Source organism: Trachinotus anak, unplaced genomic scaffold, assembly GCF_046630095.1.
Source record: "Trachinotus anak isolate AG129_WGS33_773 ecotype Australia unplaced genomic scaffold, CSIRO_AGI_Tana_v1 ptg000012l, whole genome shotgun sequence".
Taxonomy (NCBI): Eukaryota; Metazoa; Chordata; class Actinopteri; order Carangiformes; family Carangidae; genus Trachinotus; species Trachinotus anak.
Genome location: NW_027273863.1, coordinates 12,144,616 through 12,163,785, shown reverse-complemented (window position 1 = coordinate 12,163,785; position 19,170 = coordinate 12,144,616). Strand labels below are relative to the sequence as shown.

General features: G+C 41.1%; 2 protein-coding genes across 3 annotated transcripts in view; both read left to right on the top strand.

Annotated features, from left to right (window-relative positions):
- Positions 1-7,500: 7,500 nt before the first annotated feature.
- ticam1 (TIR domain containing adaptor molecule 1) lies at positions 7,501-10,704 on the top strand. The gene is made up of 2 exons (XM_071492701.1): positions 7,501-7,820; positions 7,923-10,704. The coding sequence occupies exon 2, from the start codon at positions 8,041-8,043 to the stop codon at positions 9,814-9,816; it is 1,776 nt and encodes a 591-aa protein (XP_071348802.1). The 5' UTR covers positions 7,501-7,820; positions 7,923-8,040; the 3' UTR covers positions 9,817-10,704.
- A 1,819-nt stretch (positions 10,705-12,523) lies between these two features.
- The window catches only part of camsap2b (calmodulin regulated spectrin-associated protein family, member 2b), a 33,374-nt gene continuing 26,727 nt past the window's right edge, over positions 12,524-19,170 (top strand). The window contains exons 1-2 of one of the 2 annotated variants that reach the window (XM_071492693.1): positions 12,524-13,308; positions 17,775-18,034. In XM_071492693.1, the coding sequence (XP_071348794.1) occupies positions 13,170-13,308; positions 17,775-18,034 (399 nt within the window). In that variant the 5' untranslated portion in view covers positions 12,524-13,169. The remainder of the gene's footprint in view (positions 13,309-17,774; positions 18,035-19,170) is intronic. The other variant, XM_071492694.1, reaches the window with a different exon arrangement.

Below are 19,170 nucleotides of genomic sequence, written 5' to 3'. Positions count from 1 at the left end.
GCTCTTGTCTCCGTTAAACCGATAAAATAGCACGCACAAATCTCAACAAAGCGGCACATCATCTGATTATTGTGTGAATTTGATGGCTAATTTGCATAACTGGTGGCAATGATGCTCTCAGAAGTATAGCACCTAGATTTATTCAGTATTCAGTCTAATTTCAAACATCCAAATGAGAGCACCAGCCTTGGCTTGATTTCCTTTAAGCTTCTAATCTCTCTTTCCTCTTAATTTAGCTGCGGCTTCAATCACAGCTCTTTCACAAATCTAACCGTGTGGGTGTTTATGCATGTGACTGCTATCATGTGAAAACCTTATAATTCCATATTTGCTACAATTCAAGTTTTCTTTTTAACTGAAGGGTCATATGGTCCTCTGTGGGTTTGGTGCTGCTTTCTGATAAGGTACTCTTATCAGAAGGCTATAACTTTCTAATGATTAATACTTTTATGAGTGTTTTATAGATCAGTTGAAAGCTATTGATAAGGCTTGGTTAGCCAGGTTCTGAAAGATCCCTGTGGCTGCTGTTTATCTTTCAATGGAGCACATATCTTATGGAACAGTACAGAGGATCTGGACCAAAACCTGTTTGTTAAACTCTTATTAGCGTTTACAGGTCAGACTTCATGGATTGTTAGACATTTTCTTTATTAGTGAATTATTCATATTTCTAACTCCATACATTAATCTTTACCAGTGACTTACTATCATGTAGCTGCATCATGCAAATACTTAATTTCCAGTAGTATAAAATTACCAAGTACATTTACCCAAGTCCTGTACTGTACTAAAGCAGTTTTGTGTAATGAGTACTTTAACATCATATTTGTTTTATTTTAAGTACATTTTGTTGTTAATACTTTTACTTAAAGGTTCCCCATGGAGTATTTAACCACTAGTAGTGCTACAAAAATTGGCTTTGCAAATGTTTTATGAGGAAGGAAGGAAATGTATTCAGCCTGTTCATTAGACTCAAGGATATACATAATGGTTTTTTGTGATACATAGTGAATGTAACCACAGTATTTGTTTGTTTATAAGAAAATGCCACAATTTTTTTTTCAATTCAAGACTCTCACTTTTATTGTGTAGTATTGCCTCTTTTACTTGAGTAAAGTAAATGATCTGAATATTTCTTCCACCACTGGTAGAGAGAACAGACACAAACCAATGGGAAATTCTAAGGTTGTTCTAATTAATGACTTGTAACATTAGTTTTTGATTTCTCTACGATAAAAATGTTAGTTTCAAATTCTAAATGCTGTAAATGATACTAAGAACTAACTGCTCTGACTAATGAAATCTTCTCATAATCAATCTGATAAACCCCAACTGTGTTTTCATCAGTGTGAAAACATGTCTGTCTGCTTAGTTCATAGAAAGATGGCGTCTTGTGGATAAAGCTCATGTGCAGCCGAGAACATGTAAGCTAGACTGATGTGCATATTTACTCTTATAACCATATGTGTGTATGATCCAGAAACAAGCCAGCCCTGGACTCAACATGAATGGAAGGTGTCCGATGTGCTACAGTTGATTTCCATGACAACGTATTAAGTTGAGGCTTAAAATCCTGTCTGTACCACACTGTGCCTGGTAAGAGTGACATCTCCAACTGCTTCAGTAATGAGCTGTCTAACATGCTGTCATCCTCTACAGATGGAGTACATACAGGCCACTCAACAATTTTGAGAATCATCCAGTCAGAAATGTTTTGAAGGAGCAGTTAGACATTTCCCCCATTTCCAGCCTTTATGCTAAGCTAGGCTAATGGCCTAGCTTCACATTTATTGTGCCGACATGAGAGTGGCATTGATCTTCTCATCTTCTCAACATATTTCCCTGATTATCAAACTCTTCCTTTAACGTTTTAGTCTTTAAGTCTTACATACAAAATAACTTCAACTTGAAGCTAAAGTAATGGGCACATGCCCAACATACAGGGTTACAGTGATTTGGGTAATTTGGGAATTCAAATATCAACTGATTCCAAAAGTGAACAGGGGACACTAGCAATAGCGAATGCCTCCTAATGCTCTTTTTTTACCTTTTGCCTCGTAACATAAGCAGCTATAAAACTGAGATTATCGTTAGACACACACAGGTTTTGTTTACTTGATGGGTCAGAAAATCTTCATATAGCTGTCTTCTGGTTAACTATTCTCATACAGCTAATTGCGAACCACAGTGTGAGTGCCTTATCTCACATCATCAACAGTATGGCATGGTCCCCGCCAACTCCGGACCACCTCCACCAACCCTGCATACAACTCTGCCATCATGGATGCCTCCTGTTGGGCTTCATTCTTGCTCGATGCCAGGAGCAAATTCTCCGTCTCAATTAATCACTGAGTTTCTAATGGAATGCTTCCCTTCAGGATGAGGCCCATCACAGAGGGGGCTGCAGTCAGTGTTGTCGGTGAAGCTGCTCTGATTGCCTGAATACACTCCCAGCTTTGGAGTCACTGCAGATGTCTGCTAATTGTGGTGATTATGGTGAACGGAGGGGGGTAGGAATATGTAATGAATTTCCCATTGCTTTCATGCCTCACATCCTTTGGTTATGTGCATCTGCTATACAAGCAGAGCATCCGCAGGGTTTGGAGACGGACAAAAGTGACATGGGGGATTGGGCATGTGCTTTTGGATGGGCATCCATTCTAATACCAAGTGCAGCCAGATTGGGTCCATTTATTCTTTTAGTTTTGTTGCAGGTTTTAATTCCTCTCCTCTCCTCTCCTCTCCCCTCCTCTCCTCTCCTTTCCTCTCTTCTCCTCACCTCTCCTCTCCTCTAATCTCCTTTCCTCTCCTGCTCCATGTCTTATCCTCTCACTTCCTTTCCCCTTTTCTTTGCATATCTTCTGTATGACTGTGTGGATGGCATTAAAAATCTTTCACACTGACCAAAATTAGATCCAGCTTCCATGAAGTCAAATAAAGTCAGTTTCAACCATATAACCAGAATCACAGATGTGTTTTACAGGGTTTTACAACATGAACAACACTATCCTTAGACCACTGATTCAGCTAAGGAAAAACCCCATAAAAAAAGATGTTTAATGGGGGGGGAAAAGGGAGAAATCTCAGAGGAGGGACCCTCTTCTTCAAGTAGAAAATATGAAATTCGGTAGCTGTTGTAAATATAAAGCAGGTAGAAGTAGCAGTAGAGAAATTTCAATATGGAGAGACACAAGATTAAGAAGAGTTTGATGATTTATGAAATATTTATTTTGCATTTTCTTGCCAGGAGTTACATAGGAAGCTCAATACCACTAAGTTAAGCTAACAGCAGCTGGCTTACTTAGCTTAGCACAAAGGCAACAGGAGGAACCAATTAGCCTGTCTCTGCCCAATGCTAACAAAATTTGCCCAACGGCTTCTCTTAAGCACACAACGTAACATGTTGTATCTGGTTTGATTGATTCATATAAAAAAAATTGAAGAGTAAAAACACTATGTTGTGGTTTTACAGGAGGTTATACAGAGGCAAGCTAGCTGCTCCCCCATGTTTAACCTTCATGCTAAGTTAAGCTAACCAGCCACTGGCTGTAGCCTTATATTTAAAAGACAGATGAGAGTGATCAATCTTCTCATGTAACTCTTGGCAAGAAAGCAAATAAGCAAAATTTCCAAGATGTATATACTATTCCTCTAAGGAAATAAGGCATAAATATACAATTTTAAGGAAGTTTTAAATGTAATAGCTTGAAGAGTTTCAAAAAACACAGTCTTAAATCTATTACATAGTCCTCAATATGTCAGAAACACTGTGTAATTTATATATTTCTAAAGGAAAATTAAAAACTGATGGGTGTGCTAATTTAAAAGCCATATGTAAATTACTTGTGCAGATTAACAGCCTATTAAATTGAGAGGATTATACATGCAACCTGAATTTCTGCACATTCCACTCTTTATGGTTATCATGCCACTCTGGACATGCTTTTCTGGACATTGAACTGGAACAAATCATATTCATACATTTAGCATATTAATGAAGCTAAATATCAGACATTTTCTTCACTGTGTTGCAAATGCAAACGTTCCTGATTTATTGTGGATGCGCTTTTGCAAGGCAAGAGTTAGCTAATTCCTTTGGGGCGAGTGCCCTTCCTGTCACACTGATCAAAGACTTTCTCTTGATATGAGCATAAACTGCTCCATGCCCCATCACCGTCAATGTCTGTGCATGCGTGCAAGTTTGTGTGTGTGTTTGTCCAAGTGCATGTCTATGTGTTTGTGTGTATATGGGAGGTGAGGTGGGGGTGTTGTGTGTGTGTATATATCCATCCCCCATCACCAGAGGCTGTATTATGCATTGTTGTTGGCATGGCCTACATGCTCACCCAAGCATGGTCCAGTGTGGTACAGTACACACGTCTTCCCATTCCCACTGAACTCCCCTGTCGTGTCCGCAGGCCCGCTTCATTTACCTTTGCTCCTGAATTAATGCTAGTTAACTGTCACATTAACTTAGATCTGTTTGCCCGCTTTGTCAACAACATAAACTAGCCTCAGTGTGTGATAGCCAGGGTTATTTTTACTTTGATACACAGCACACGCATGGACTGAGTTTGTCTGAATGTATATAGGCTACTCAAAGCTGCAGCCATCCATACATAACCTCCATCTTATCTGAACAAAATGCACTGTTACGCAAGAATTTAAGGCTATAGGCTACTCGTGAATGTGTTTTCTCAGCAAGAGAATACAGGAAAATGAAAAACTTCTCTGCAAAGTGCAGTAGTGGCTGCAGTGCAGGTGTTTCATTCAGTGTTTCAATAGAGACCAAACTGTGGGCGTTGACACTCGACTGAATGAGTGCAGGGCCTTGTATCTCTGTATGCCTTCACATGTACATGTGTGTGGAGCATATATTTGACCGCTAGAAGTGAGTGTGTTAAATTCTCTTAGCATGTGTGACGAATCAAGTGGCTGGGAAAAGAGCAGCGCGTTGCATGGCCTCTTTTGGCCTCTCACAAACTGAATTCTAAAGAGGCTATCGATCTGTCAAGGTCTCAATTCATCTTTTGCTCTGCCCCTATCTCCCTATCTTATCTATCTGGCTTTGTATCTCCCCCTCTCTGTATCTCCACTGTGTGTGTGTGTCTTTGTATCATCATCTTTACATCTTGCTCATTTTGAATAGACATGATGCAGAATGTGGGAGAGAGATGCAGCAAGCGGGTGAGGCAGATAAAAAAGACAGAGCATCCCCCACTCGTGTGTCTTTCATCCTAATCCATAGTCTCTGTCCAAGAAAGGGCCTCCTTTTCACTTGTCTGCCCTAAAGCCTCTTATATGTGACCCCTCTGTGTCTCCCTCAGGGCTCTCTCCCACGGCCAGAAACCACAGACACAAACACACAAAAATACACATCTGTGCATTTTAGTTTATAGCAATAAACCATGTAAGAGGAGAGCTGCATGTGTTTGTGTTGAATCAATGTAATTTTTCATCCAAAAAACAAGTAGAGGTCAGAAGGTATTTGCTCCAAACACCATCACCGAAGTTGTAAAATGCCATGATTTGCAGAACTGACAGACCCTCTTACTATATGTTTTGCCTGAAGGTGAAGGCATATTTACCGCCAGGCTGACTAACCCAGCTGCTGGGAGAGCGTGTCTCTTGTTAAAAGAACTGACCTCAATAAACATGGACGTTTGGCAGTACGTTATGTAACTGACTCAGGATGATCCTGAGGCTGTGTGGATGTCTGTGTTGTTTTTTTGTGCTCTCATGTTTGGGGCAGAAAATGTGCACTTCTGTTTGAGTGTGTGTATGTGCAAGAGAGGTATACGAGGGCATACATGGTGTGAGAGTAAAATTTATGTGCATAGCATCAATAGTTAGGGACTGTATGAAAATTACTGTGGTGGGGAGACATATAAGAATGTCATGTTTCTTATGTTTTGAAAAAAAAAATAAGTCCCTTCACAGCATGATTTTCTTTGGACCCATTCCTTGACATACTGCAACACCTTTGTCCACAGTATCTATTGAACAGTATGGAACTGGTACACCTTGTTTAATTGTGTACCCAAATTAAAAGATAAGTATCTTTAAGGCACAGCGATATAGCCAATGCACACTTTAGAAGTGAAACTGGAAAAATCCTTTGCTTGAATATTTATCTGTCATCCATCATGTTAAAGTCAGAACTTGGGGCATTTTTGATGAGTTTAGAAGGAGTGTTTGGCCTCAGCCTAATTCCAGTGTTATACTGTGGCCTGTTATAGTGCAACAATCATTTCACCTTCAAGCAGCATTATGTGCTTTGTGCTTGAAGCCATATTGGTGGTTTACTTAGTTGATATCTTCAGAAGATAAAGTCAGGTTATTTTTTATCTCCACTGTGTTGTTTTTACTTCTGCAGCTGTATCAGAGCCCCCTAGTGAGGTGCAAGCACTGTCTCCTCACAGCAAAAGGAAAATTGTCCAGACAGTGTCAATGACTGTCACAGAGCAGTGACAAAATGGGGAAAGTGCTACATCCTTTCAGCACAGTTGAATCTTGTGTTATGACACTGAGTGAAAAAATAATAATAATCAAAGTGAATTTGGATCTAGCCAGAGAATTCAGAGTTGGATTCAGATTCAATAAAATGCTATTGAACCCCATCCCTAACCATATAACCCCAATGCAGCTATTTACATATTAACTATATGAAGGGAAGGCCAAAATAAAGTATGAATCTGGTGAAACAAAACAACCACCCTCAGTCCAAATACTGCCCCTTAACAAATATAAAACTTATAAAGTTTACGACCATTTACGACCATCCCCGAATAACTTTCATACAGTCCCTTAGTTGGATTGGTGTGCCCGTTGCTATAGATGGGGTTATGCTTAAAACAACAGAGCTGTGGTCTTGGTAACATATGCTATATAACTCAGCTGAATGGTGATACTTTATTCTGTAAAGAAACATACATATCATTCTTCCAATTGTCATATTTCAGGAAGGCATAGAAACCACACTTCATATAGAGTTACTGTAATCCTTCAGAAGTGGTCGTACAGTAAACATATCACACTGCACTCAGCACTAAGAACAGAGAGGTTCTCTGTCTGCACTGTAGTGAAGGATTTGATCTTGGCTTGCACTCTGCCTGGTGTGACCCCACCCCTGGTAAATACAGGGTTGGAGGTTTCCTCCGTGGATAAAAATACACTTGCCTCTCAGCAGAGAGGGAGAAAAGCCAGAATTCCTCTCTCTTCTGTGCCTATTGTGCCCGAGGAATGAAAGACTTCCACACTTATCACAAATGAATTTTTCTTTTCTGTGGATTTGCGATGTTGTGAGAGGTCTAAACATAGAAAAGTTAATATAGTGTGACAAAATAGAAGTTATGGGGGTGAATGTTTGCATTATGAATAGCATCTCTCGAGCATGGCACAATTTATTTGGTCACGGGGATAACTATGTTTTCAGCGGACATGAATGCCTCTTCCTGCTCTTGTCTTTTGTCCCTCATGTGTTCCCATACTTCACAGCCGGTGACATCATCATTGTGCTGTGCAAAAATGTTTAAAGCTGGCAGAGGCCTACAACTGCCACAGGTACGGCTACTGATTAACTTGACTCCAGAAGTTTGACGGGACTTACCACACCCAATGGTGTTCTGACAGCTGGATTGCAAGAGTGCACTAAGAGCTTCCTGTTAAGAGAAAAGACTTTTTTATCGGTTAAACTCAACTGGAAAAGAGGCACTGAGTGACTTCCTTATCTAAGCTGGAAATACACAGACTAAGTTTATTGTCATGGCACCTGGGACTCCATGCCGGTGAGAAGTTGTCAAGTTCAACTCAGCTTCAAGGTTGGTTTTATTGTAACCTACTACTTTTTCAACATGCAGTTAAAGTGCAGAAAACCCATTATGTTATGATTTCTGAGGTTTGTTGTTTTTATCTCTTTAAAGATACAAAAATGTCCAGGAAAGTGCGCACCTCGCCCAAGTTTTTGAAGCAATGACGAAGAAAATGGTGGGAAATCACATGTGATTTCTGTTAAATGCTGGAGGCAAAGTACAACCAAAAATGAGTCACGAGGGACAAGAAAATCAGGGGACAGGACTGAGAGAAGTCTTTGACATATTACTTAAAGAACCTCCGGAACGACTACTAAGCCTGACAATCCAGTTGGGTGAGGCTCCTGAAGATATTATCATTCACGCCCTATGTCTGATCATTCTCCAGAAAGAGGCACAGGCCCTGGACAAACTCCAGATGCTGACGGACAACTACCTTGCTAATCATCTGGCTCAAAGGTGGCAAATGAGTGGAGGTAAATTAGAAGATTTCAGAGTTCAGTGTGGTCATTTTCAAGAGTCTACACTAGAATCTTTGGCAGCATTGGCTCGAATTTTTAAAGTTTTGTCTGAGCAGAGGCTGTGTGATCCAGATCAAAGAAATCTGGCATATCGAAGAGCCCTTTCCACTGACAGCCAAAAAACAAGCAGTGGTGAGTATCTGGAATACGATCCACTCAGAGAAGAAGCTAAAGTTGTCTGTGGGCCTCATTTTGAAGAGTGGATATGCTCCACAGGAGAACTCAAGTCAGGGTCTTACCATGATCCTGACAGAAGTCTGGATGAAGCAAACCCAACTTTAAAAATAACTGATCCATCACAGAGAGCTTGTCTTCCCAGCCCTCTGCAAGCAAGCTCCTCAATGCCCTCATACCCTACTCATCTAGAGGTGAGTATACCTCCAACAATGTCATTTCAGGGAGACAAAATAACTCCTGAAACATCAGATAAATCCAACACTTGTGTCCCCCCTGCACCTGAGCAACCTCTGTCATCTGAGGAGCCTCAGCCAAAATCCAATGAACCTGCTAAACTTGAAGTAAGGAAAGACTCAAAGATGGATGCAGCAGTCAAGTTGGACCATCATATCATTCAAAATGAGAGTCCAAATCAAACCACCAAGCCAAGCACTGAACCAAAATGTGTAGTACCTACTGCAACAAACACTTGTGTACCCAAGGCACCTGCTCCAGATGAAATGCATGAATGTGAAGGCGCAGAAGCGGAGGAAGAGGAATTTTACGCATTTGTTATCCTGCACGCACCAGAGGATGCAAATGTAGCCGAGAGCATGAAAGAAAAACTGGAAAGAGTTGCTGGTTGTACAGGTGCAACTTTCTCTGATGACTTTGCCATCCCTGGAAAGAGCACTCTCAGGTGTGTGGAGGATGCTATCAACAACTCAGCCTATACTCTCCTGCTGTTTACCCGCAACTTCAACACCGAGTGGGTGGAGATGAAGACAGACACTGCCCTTGTCAACTCCATAAACAAGAAATACAAGCACAACACTGTTATCCCTCTGCTGCCACGGGAGAACTGCATGCCAAGAGAGGGCATTCCTATGATTCTGCGGCCAATAATTCCACTAGATGAGAGTAAGAACTTTGAAAAAAAAATTAAAAGGTTCTTGTCGCCGACAAATATTGAAACCCAAAAGAGAATCTGGACTGAGGGACAAAAAGTGAAACTTCAGATAGAGAGACAGGAAAAGCTAAAGCAGTTAAACCAATGTAAAAAGCAGCTGATCCAAGAATGTAACAAAGCAGAGTTGCAGCATATAGAAAACCTGAACCTTTCACTGAGACAAAATCTTCACCTCGGTCCCGGTGTGCCTCTGCAACTAGATGGTGGCGATGGCATGGCCAGGTGGCCACAACAACAAGGAAGCATTCATATCGAAAATGCTAATTACGTCATGATTGGCAATGAGTCTAAAATGAATGTGGACCACAGGGGACTCACAGACAAAGATGATTCACGTTCCTCAGAGGAGGAGCAATAAACTTCCAGATGAAAATTCTAAAAATGACATTTTCTCGGATCAATTTAAAAAATAATAAGAATAAAGGAAATAATGTTTTTCTCAGCAATAAAATGACACAGCTGTAACAAGCACAATGGACCAAATTTTTCAACCCGTTCGTCACTGGTATAATTTGATAAGAGACTGTAACTATAAGGTACACTGAGCAGAACAGGGACGTTTTAGATGAGTATTTAGCTAAGCACTGCCATCTACTGACGGACGTGTGATAAATACTTTCTGACCTCTTCAGCTGTGTGAACCCAACACAGGCACTAGGGTGCAATGCTGTTACACCTTTCTCATTGCTCCTCTTTGCCCCTCACAGGATCTTCTGAAGTGACATCCAATAGCGTCACAGCTCTGGTATCAGAGAGACAAAAGAGATTAAATAAGAATTGTATTTTAAGATGTGCCATGTTCCTTTAAGGTGTTCAGAAGGGTGTGTGCAGATTTGAGTCACCATCTGACGGTGTAATAGTAACAGTTTTGTTGATCAGATAAAGTTCCTAGTGGTTGACACCATCTCTAAAATATGATCATGTATATCTTTTACTGACCTTAACTATTATATGATCTCATTTGGACTCATTTCTGTCCTTTTCACTGACAACACTCTCTCATGTCTGTAATCACAGAGGATGACAGTAGCAAGCAGCAGGTTGTCTACAAAGTCTGTGGGACGTGGATGTCACTGGTTGCCAGTAAATGATAAAATGATGTGAAATATTTTGCTTGATCAGCTCAGATTCATGCTTAACTAGGACCCATCCACATACTGTAACTTTGACAGTTTGCACCCAGGTTACTTTTAATGGTTCAGACTGAAAATAAGGACATGAAGTAAAACAAACTTGATTGATTGATTGATTGATTGATTGATTGATTGATTGATTGATTGATTGATTGATTGATTGGTCTGTATCTCTGATTTTTACTGTTAGTATCTGCTCAATTACTTTTTATCTGACTTTGTAAGACACTTTATGAATAGGCCTACATTTTAATTTTTTTTTTTCTCACTGTTTACATTTACATTTACATTTAGTCATTTAGCAGACGCTTTTTTCCAAAGCGACTTACAGAAAGGGGAACAATCAAGGTTAAGTGCGATAAGAAGTGCTAGCGCAGCAGTAAGTGCTAGAGTGCTAGTGCTAGTGCTGTTGCCCAATTCATATGTTGAAGAATGACACTATGAGTGATGTCTGGAGTCTCTAGATGGCTGCTGATGTATCTCTGTGATATACAGTAAAACCAATATGTGTGTTTTCTATTCAGTCTTTCTGTCTCTGCTTATTTAGGCTTCAAACAGAAATATGCAAATCTTTTACTGGAGCAATATTCACATTGGAAAATACTCATTATAAATAAATATTGTGCCATTGAACACACAGGTTTAGGTCAAGAAGCATTTGAGGTAAAATCTGCCTAATGATGAAATGATCTTTGTTGTGATCAATAGAAATGTGTCATGTCACTGCGAGGTGAAAACCTTATACAGTACCTGCAGGATATACAAGGTAGCCGATGGCTGACCAGATTATGTCTGTATCCTCATGGGACAATCTCATGCTTTATTTTTTCCTCTGATGTCACACTGGAGTAGGGGAGGAAAGAATTATGCTGTATTTATAATAAGGGCACCGAAGCACATTTTTTTCATCTACACATTTGTATCACAAGGACAGATGCCACTGTATTTACTTTTCCATGAGAGCATCTTTCTTGTTTGGCAGATGCAACATGTTGTGTACCATGTCGGGCTGTGTCTGTAAACCATCCAGGGTAGATTGAGCTTTGCTTATAGTGTGTTTGTGTGGGTGACTTAATTCAGCCAAAATTCAATCCAGACCACTTCAGCAGAACTGTTTCAACATGTGCACAAGCCCCACAACCAAGGTGAGGCCCTGTGTCAGAGCGGCGTGCCTCCGTTTCACTTCACCTGCTGCATGTTAGAGTCTGTGTACACTGGGATATCTGTCGGTGCGTTGATAAAGTTCTCCAACCTGTTACTTTTTAGATCATGTAAACATGTATTGTTTTCAAGAAGCAACAAGGCTGGTTTTCATAATTTGCAAACACAAGAGTTCTACCAGAAAACAGCAACATTTTATATTGATTTTCAATAATTGAGCTACAGCTCCCAGATAAAAGAAGTGAAAGTGTGTATAAAAGTGTGTGTAGCTTCCTTTAAAGTCTTACATAATATACAATATACAATGCTACATAACCTTAACCCTAACCCTAATAACCCCAATAGGACCGGCAGTTTTTTTAAACCAGTCCCTGCTTTCAATGAGTCCTGATAATGTCATAATTCAAACAACAATACCACAGGCTACAATTTTGGAAATTTTAAAATGGGATCAATGTATGTGGAATTTCACAGTAGCCATATCTTCGGTGTGAGAAGGATGTTCAAATAGGCTACAGCAATGATATCTTTGTAACATGTCGTGCTGCCTTAAATCAATATTCAACACTCGTTATTCCTCTAAATCTTCCTGCAGCAAAGTAAAAGTCACAGCCTCAGAAATAGATTGATGACTCTTCTTCTTTCTTACAACATGAGCAGCATGCAGGCTCGTATCAGTCTGCTACAGGGACGTACATACGTGCATTTCTTTCTCCACCTCTCAGTGGAAACACCATTTGGGATTTGGTCGAAATTCGCCCTGCCAGTTAACTCCACCTAGGCTTGCATTATATTATCATACACTGTGGTAACTCCTATCAGGGAATGAATAGACTGGGTGGGTGTTTCGCGCATGCGCCGTGCGCCCTATCCTCCGATCAGTGCGGCAGGAAAAACGCAGAGGAGACGCCGCGGAGAGAGAGAGAGGGAGAGAGAGAGAGAGAGAGGAAAACAGTTAGAAAAGAAAACGAAGAACAACATGGACACGAACAGGCTCTTTGGGTTGTGTGTGAAAGTGTCCTCTGGTGTTGGACCGTAGCCTCCCTCCTGTGACACACAGCTGCTCCGTTATGTCGGTCAGCCTCAGGATACTAATGTCAGGGAATGGAGGAAATCTTCAGAAATCCTGCTCCTAAACTGCGCCGTGCTGGCAGGCTTTAAGGAGATAACTGAGACATAAGGACATTAAACCTGAGGATGGTGCTCATGTAGCCCAGGAGCGCCCCTCGGAACTCGTCGTGCTCTCCAACATCAGGCCAGGCTCAAAGTTTTTTTTTTTTTTTTTTTTGTCTCCAGGAGAAGGGGAAATTTTGCTGCATTGAATTCCTCTGGACGGGATGTCATCCGCAGTCAGGAGGAATTCCTCTGGCTGACTGCTCCTCCAGCTGCAGTGTAGCGGGATCCCGACGCGGTGAAGATGGGAGATGCGGCAGATGACAGAGGGATGAGACGGACCTTCATCGTCCCTGCCATCAAGAGCTTCGATCACTATGACTTTACCAGGGCCAAGATATCGTGCAGCCTGACGTGGCTGGTGGCCAAGGCTTTCGGCTCGGGTAGGTGGCGCCTCCTGGTCGTTTTCATTTCTGGATTAGATTTGTGGAAAACGTTGTTAAGATAATCATCTAACATTGTGTAATAATACGATGTTGTGTTGGACCAGGGGCTTTACAAGTGGGACTATTTTGTAAACAACAGCCTGCAATCAGACTCCAATTAAACTACTTGCTCTCTTAAGTGTTCCTCCCTTGTTATTATAAATAGAAATGTTCAATCCGTCTATTCTATTAAATAGCAGCAGTTGAATTAAAGTATCAAAACAAATTAATATCAAAACAATGTAAACTATATGGCATCTTTGTCTCATTAAATGTATATAACAGTCCCTACCTGTAGGTCATGGGCTAAATCCACTACATCACTGCTCATGTCACAGGATTATTGGTTTAACCTGTTGCTTGCCTAATGCTAATTATTCCCCACTGCAGAAGTCAGGCCAAACCTATTATGTAACACTGACCTCAGACCTTCACTGTCAGCTTTTGCAGTTTGATGGCTAATGGACAGAAAAGGACTTAACTTATGTGTGGCATCTTAATTGTGGGACTACAGTAACACATTAGACTCTGAATTAAATTGCCAATACAAACATTCATTCGCACCCAATCTAAAAATACTGAATGTCATAATGTGAAAATAAGAGTTGATGAGTGTTTCAGACAGTGGCCAGTCTCTAGCTGAGTATTTACCTATTATACAAGACTAAGAAAACATGTAACTATTCCCAGCTGAAAGCACTGAAACCAGTGGATGTGTGGCATTTTTACTGAGAAATGACTATCACAGTTAATCAGTTTTCAAATTAGTCCATTGTCTATTGACTAAATGATAAATCAACTAATCTTTCAGCTCTACTAAAGTTATTCCTCGCTATCAACAGTTACATTTTTCTTTGCTTGACAGTTTTAGCTGTGATTTGTGTGGCGCTAAGTCTTCAGTATAAGTGACTTTATGTAGGTATCCCAAACCTGTCTCCTGCCCTCACTGAGGTCTGGAAGCAGCATGGCCTCAGAGTAAATCCAGCCTGCTCTGAGCCCAGAGGTTTATTCCAGCACCTAATTAATGCATTTAACAGCTGCTCCTCCGTGTACAGTATACCGGTGTCAATGACTGGCGGCCACACAGACAGACAGACAAACCTAGAAAGAGAGAGAGATCAAAAGAGAGACCCCTGAATCACAGCCATCGATCCATCAGTGTGAGTCCAATGAAGCTGGACACTACTCTTTATCTCAGAGTGTGGGAGACATGCAAGATGCATTAATATGTGAGAGAGCCAGGCTTAGTTCAACAAGACCTGCGGCTGTTAGCATACTGCTGCTGCCTTGTTTTTCCCCCCATCCCTCCGGTGACACACTTTCAGCTCCCAGCACTGCCGAGGACTGTGGCCCAATTCATTACCAGTCCTCAGAGCCTTGTTTGGCCTAGTTTGGACGGATGAGCGATGGTTTGAATCTGGTGTTGTTCAGAAGTAACAATTTTTTGGTGGGGAGGTGGAAGTTTAGAGAGATGGATTTGCATATGCACATTTGTGCTAAAACATCAGGGTTATGGAAAAAATAAACAAAATTAGATATATAACTCCCAAAATACTCCTAAAATACATGCTTTTGAAGATGCGGACTGATGGTACATAGCTTAAAAGAGTGGGTGTGAAATGAATGTCAGAGCACAGCTTCACTGTTTCCTCACTTTTGATCTGATGTGGCTCCATCCTATGAACTCAACACAGCGGCAGCAAAGGACCAACAAAGGTCACCGCAGGTTTTTACAAACAGTTAATTGCCAATCTAATTAGAGCCATGGTAAGAATTAAAGCATGAACAGCATTGATTTTTATACATTTCTCTGCAGGGACTAATGAAACTGGTGGTTACTGGTCACTGCTCGACTCTTTACCTCAGCATTGGCTCTCACCAGCAATTTGTGGTTATAGATTGAATTTGTAATCAAATCTAAAACTTGAAAACGATATCAGACACTTAAAAGGATCTTTGACAAATTACAAGTGGGTCCGTTTGAATTTAAAATGACTGATCAAAGGTGATATGATATACTCTCCATGATAGACATTTGCTTAAACTATTAGTCCAACGGTCCCTGGCTTGTGAGACTTGAGTCCCAACTTTTTTACAAAAAGGGTTGTATCATGTTGTCAAGCACTACAATGATTCTGGCTGGACTTGAATGTATCGTTCAGAGGTTACCAGCTACATGACACCATGTACTACCATGATACAAAGATCCACAATTTTGTATCGCGATACCATCGTGATCATGCCTGTGGTAAAAGTTAGGCAGGTTTAATTAGCTTAAGATTGATAATAACTCTGAGATTGCAGCCCCCCCCCCCCCGGGCACATTCAAGTCAGCAGTCAGTGTGGGAACATTTTGGTTATCAGTCTCCTTCCCTGAAGTGCAGGGACTGCAGTGCTTTGATTAGCTGACGGCTGTGCAGTGACTTTCATGGCGGTTTGCTTGGTGTTGTGTATGTTACAGTGCGTTCTGCTGTGTGTGTGAAACCCTCCCTAACATACAGCACATGGCCTGTAACATGGCAGAATTTGCCATAAGCCGTCATGTAGCAGATGCTAAGAAAGATCATTTGTGAGCGTGGCCAACATATTTTGCTCGTGATAGAGAGCTGGAAAACAATGGTTTGGTGGTTCAATTCCCTGCTTCTTCTGTAAACACGTCATCGTGTCTTTGAGCAAGACACTGAACCGTAACTGATGTGAAATGATTGACTCCAGATGATAATGATCTATATCAAGCATATTTATATCAGCACTATTTAAAATGAAGATTGAGCCTCACAGCATACAGTATAAGCCACAGCAAATCAAATAATAATCTAGTTTCTGTAAGAATTTACCAGCTGGCAACCTAGATTAGGAACTGAATGTCTTCTTTTTTCTTTTTTTTTTTAACAAAGAGCAGTAAACCAGCAGAGATAAACACTGCTGACCGTGAGGTTGTGTATGCTGAGCTGTGATCTTGGGGGTCTCCAGGGGAGCAGTCTTCTCTGTGCCTGGACTTCCTGTGGCAGCTACTTCCTGTCTGTTTCCTCTTTGATGGCCAACACAAAGGGGAGGGTTTTCACTTGACGAAGCAGATTTCTCTAGCAAAACCTGCTCTCTGTGCTTTTTGTTATAAAAATGTCATTTACATGATTTTATTAACATCTTGGGTCATCTGATGAAACAGTTAAAAATGTTCAAGTGTGACTGCAACACTGCCTTTATCTGAAAATAAATGAGAATAGTTTCTAAATGATTGTTTTTGAAAGAGTATGTGGACTGTAACTAAACATATACAACAAAAATACCACAATTACCTCGCACACTGTGCTTTAGTTGTCAAATTTGTATTGTCATTGGCTGAATTCTCAGAAAAGTCAGGTTGGGCTTTAACCATAGCCTCTGGAAAACTTCTGAGGTTTGATCACAACTTTAATGGATGTTATTTCTGAACTGACTGAGCTTTAAATATTTTATTTTATAGTTTTGTTTTGCTTCTGCAGTGCTGATATTTAGGGGATTAAAGAAGGAAAAGCTGTACCTTTAAGATAGATTCCTTTAGTGTCCTTTGTTTGCCTCAGTGTGATTCAGAGGCGGGCAGAGAGGAAATGACCCCACACACCAGGAATACACACTCAGACTGGAGCACACAGTGTTTTAAAAGTGTGTCACCTCGCACGCTCTCACACACATTCCTACACAAGGACCTCATCTGACTAGAGGTGCATAGATACAGTATGTATGTCAATGACAGATTGATGACTCGTGGAGGTAAACTCTGAGTCACAACATGTGGTTAACAACAACATAGTATGATGAAGAAAGATAAAGAAGAATGAATGAGTCCTGGAGGTGAAGCTGTGTGTGTTTTTCTGTCCGGCTATTTTCTTCAAATCAGATTTACTGGATGAGGTAACAGGATTAGAAGGTGCTCCGCGCTTTGTAACATACACTTCCAGCAACACACATACAGGCTACAACGAACTTGACACACACACACACACACACACACACACACACACACACTGTTGCTTTTTGCTCATAAGCCTGTCCTGTTTGGATCTACAGTAACATGAGCATCAACAAACATACACGTTTCATTGGTGTGCTTATTTTTGTAACAGTGAAAACTCCCTCTTTGCCGTCAAACTTCCTCTCACCACTAACTAAACTTATGCCTCATAGTAGCTAATTTCCCTCTCTGTCTTCCTGAAGATTTTCCTGGTGTGCGTGTGATTGTACATGCGCATCAAGCTTTGAGCTTGCTGTGGCCGTGAAGTCGAGGCTTAGAGCTACAATGTAGGGAAGCCACGGCAACAACAACACAAGGCGTTGTGAATGGCAGATAAGACTTTTGTGGTCTCAGCAGTGATGGAGCTGGAGGACAAAACTAGCCGTAACCTATTTCCTCTCTGCTATTCTGTGTCTTTCTCCCTTCTCAGATGCGGTACCAGAGGAGCTGGCTGAGCCTTTCTACAGGGACCAGTACAACCAGGAGCACCTGAAGCCTCCGGTGGCCTGCCTGCTCCAGTCTGCAGAGCTCTACTGCCGAGCGGGGAGCCTGATCCTCCGCAGCGATGCCGTCAAACCTTTACTGGGACACAACGCCGTCATCCAGGCCTTGGCCCAGAAAGGCCTGTATGTCACCGACCAGGACCGACTGGTCACAGAGAGAGACCTGACCAGCACACCTATACACATGGTGAGTGGAGATGGACCTGACACAGTGCATGGCTGTATTCAGTGAAATTTCAAAAATTCAGTTTCCTAAAGCCCAGAGTTACAACTTCAGATTACTTGTTTTCACCAGCTAACTGTCCAAAAACCAAACATATAAAATTTTCGGAAAAAAAGCAGCAAATCTACACATCTGAGAAACTGGAACCAGCAAACGTTTGGCTCTTTTGCTTGATAAATGACTTCAATTGATTATTCAAATTGTTGGCAAACAATCCTCTGTCAGACAATTAAATGAATCATCTCAGCACCAATATAACCGTGCGTCTTCTCCCCATGAGGGAAAAGTGTGTTATATGATAGTGTTTTTGTGTCAGTGTGTGTACCGCTCCATGTGTCCTACTGTTAGACTGCTCGCCAAGATATGTCCTGTTGAGAGAAAAAAACAACCGCTAATGACGGGTTTCCTATAGCAACCCATTACTCACTGTTCGGCCTCTGTGTCATTAGACGGCACAGGGCGAACATGTCTTAGCTCACACCACCAAGAAATATTCTTGTAGTCTGTTGTCAATACTGGATCCAGAACAAAATGGACAATCATAATAAGTCTGCGTCATTATCAGATTGTTGTGTTCATTATATTTTAGTCATTTAGTCTATAAAATGTCAGAAAAATAATGAAAAATACCCAAAACAAATCATGTGAGCTCAAAGTGATGTCCTCATATTGCTTGTTTTGTCTGACCAACTGTCCAAAACCCTAAGATATTCACTTTACAGTCATATTATCATTAAATCCTCACATTTCAGAGCCTGCAAGAAGCTAATTTTTTATCACAACTGTCAGTGATGTCCTGTTGATGGTCTAATCAATTAATTGGCTCATTCTTCCAACACTGTAACATAAAATGTCACATTTTACAGGACGTGAGTAGAGCTTTATAGTTATGAAAGAGGGGGGGAGTCTGTGGCAGACATGCTGGTGAGTGCACGCATGGCTGGAGATGGGGCACTTCTGCTGACGCCAAAAGGTGTCTGCAATGCAGTGCGCAACCCCCCACCCCCCAACCCACTCTCTTTTCGTTCTTCTACTCTCTTGTTTCTCTCTACATCCCTTTTCCACCTTGCTTCTTCCTCTATTTTTCTTTCTCTCTTGCT

Excerpts from the sequence above, each read along its gene's own strand:
- ticam1 (XM_071492701.1), top strand. The coding sequence starts at position 8,041 with ATGAGTCACGAGGGACAAGAAAATCAGGGGACAGGACTGAGAGAAGTC.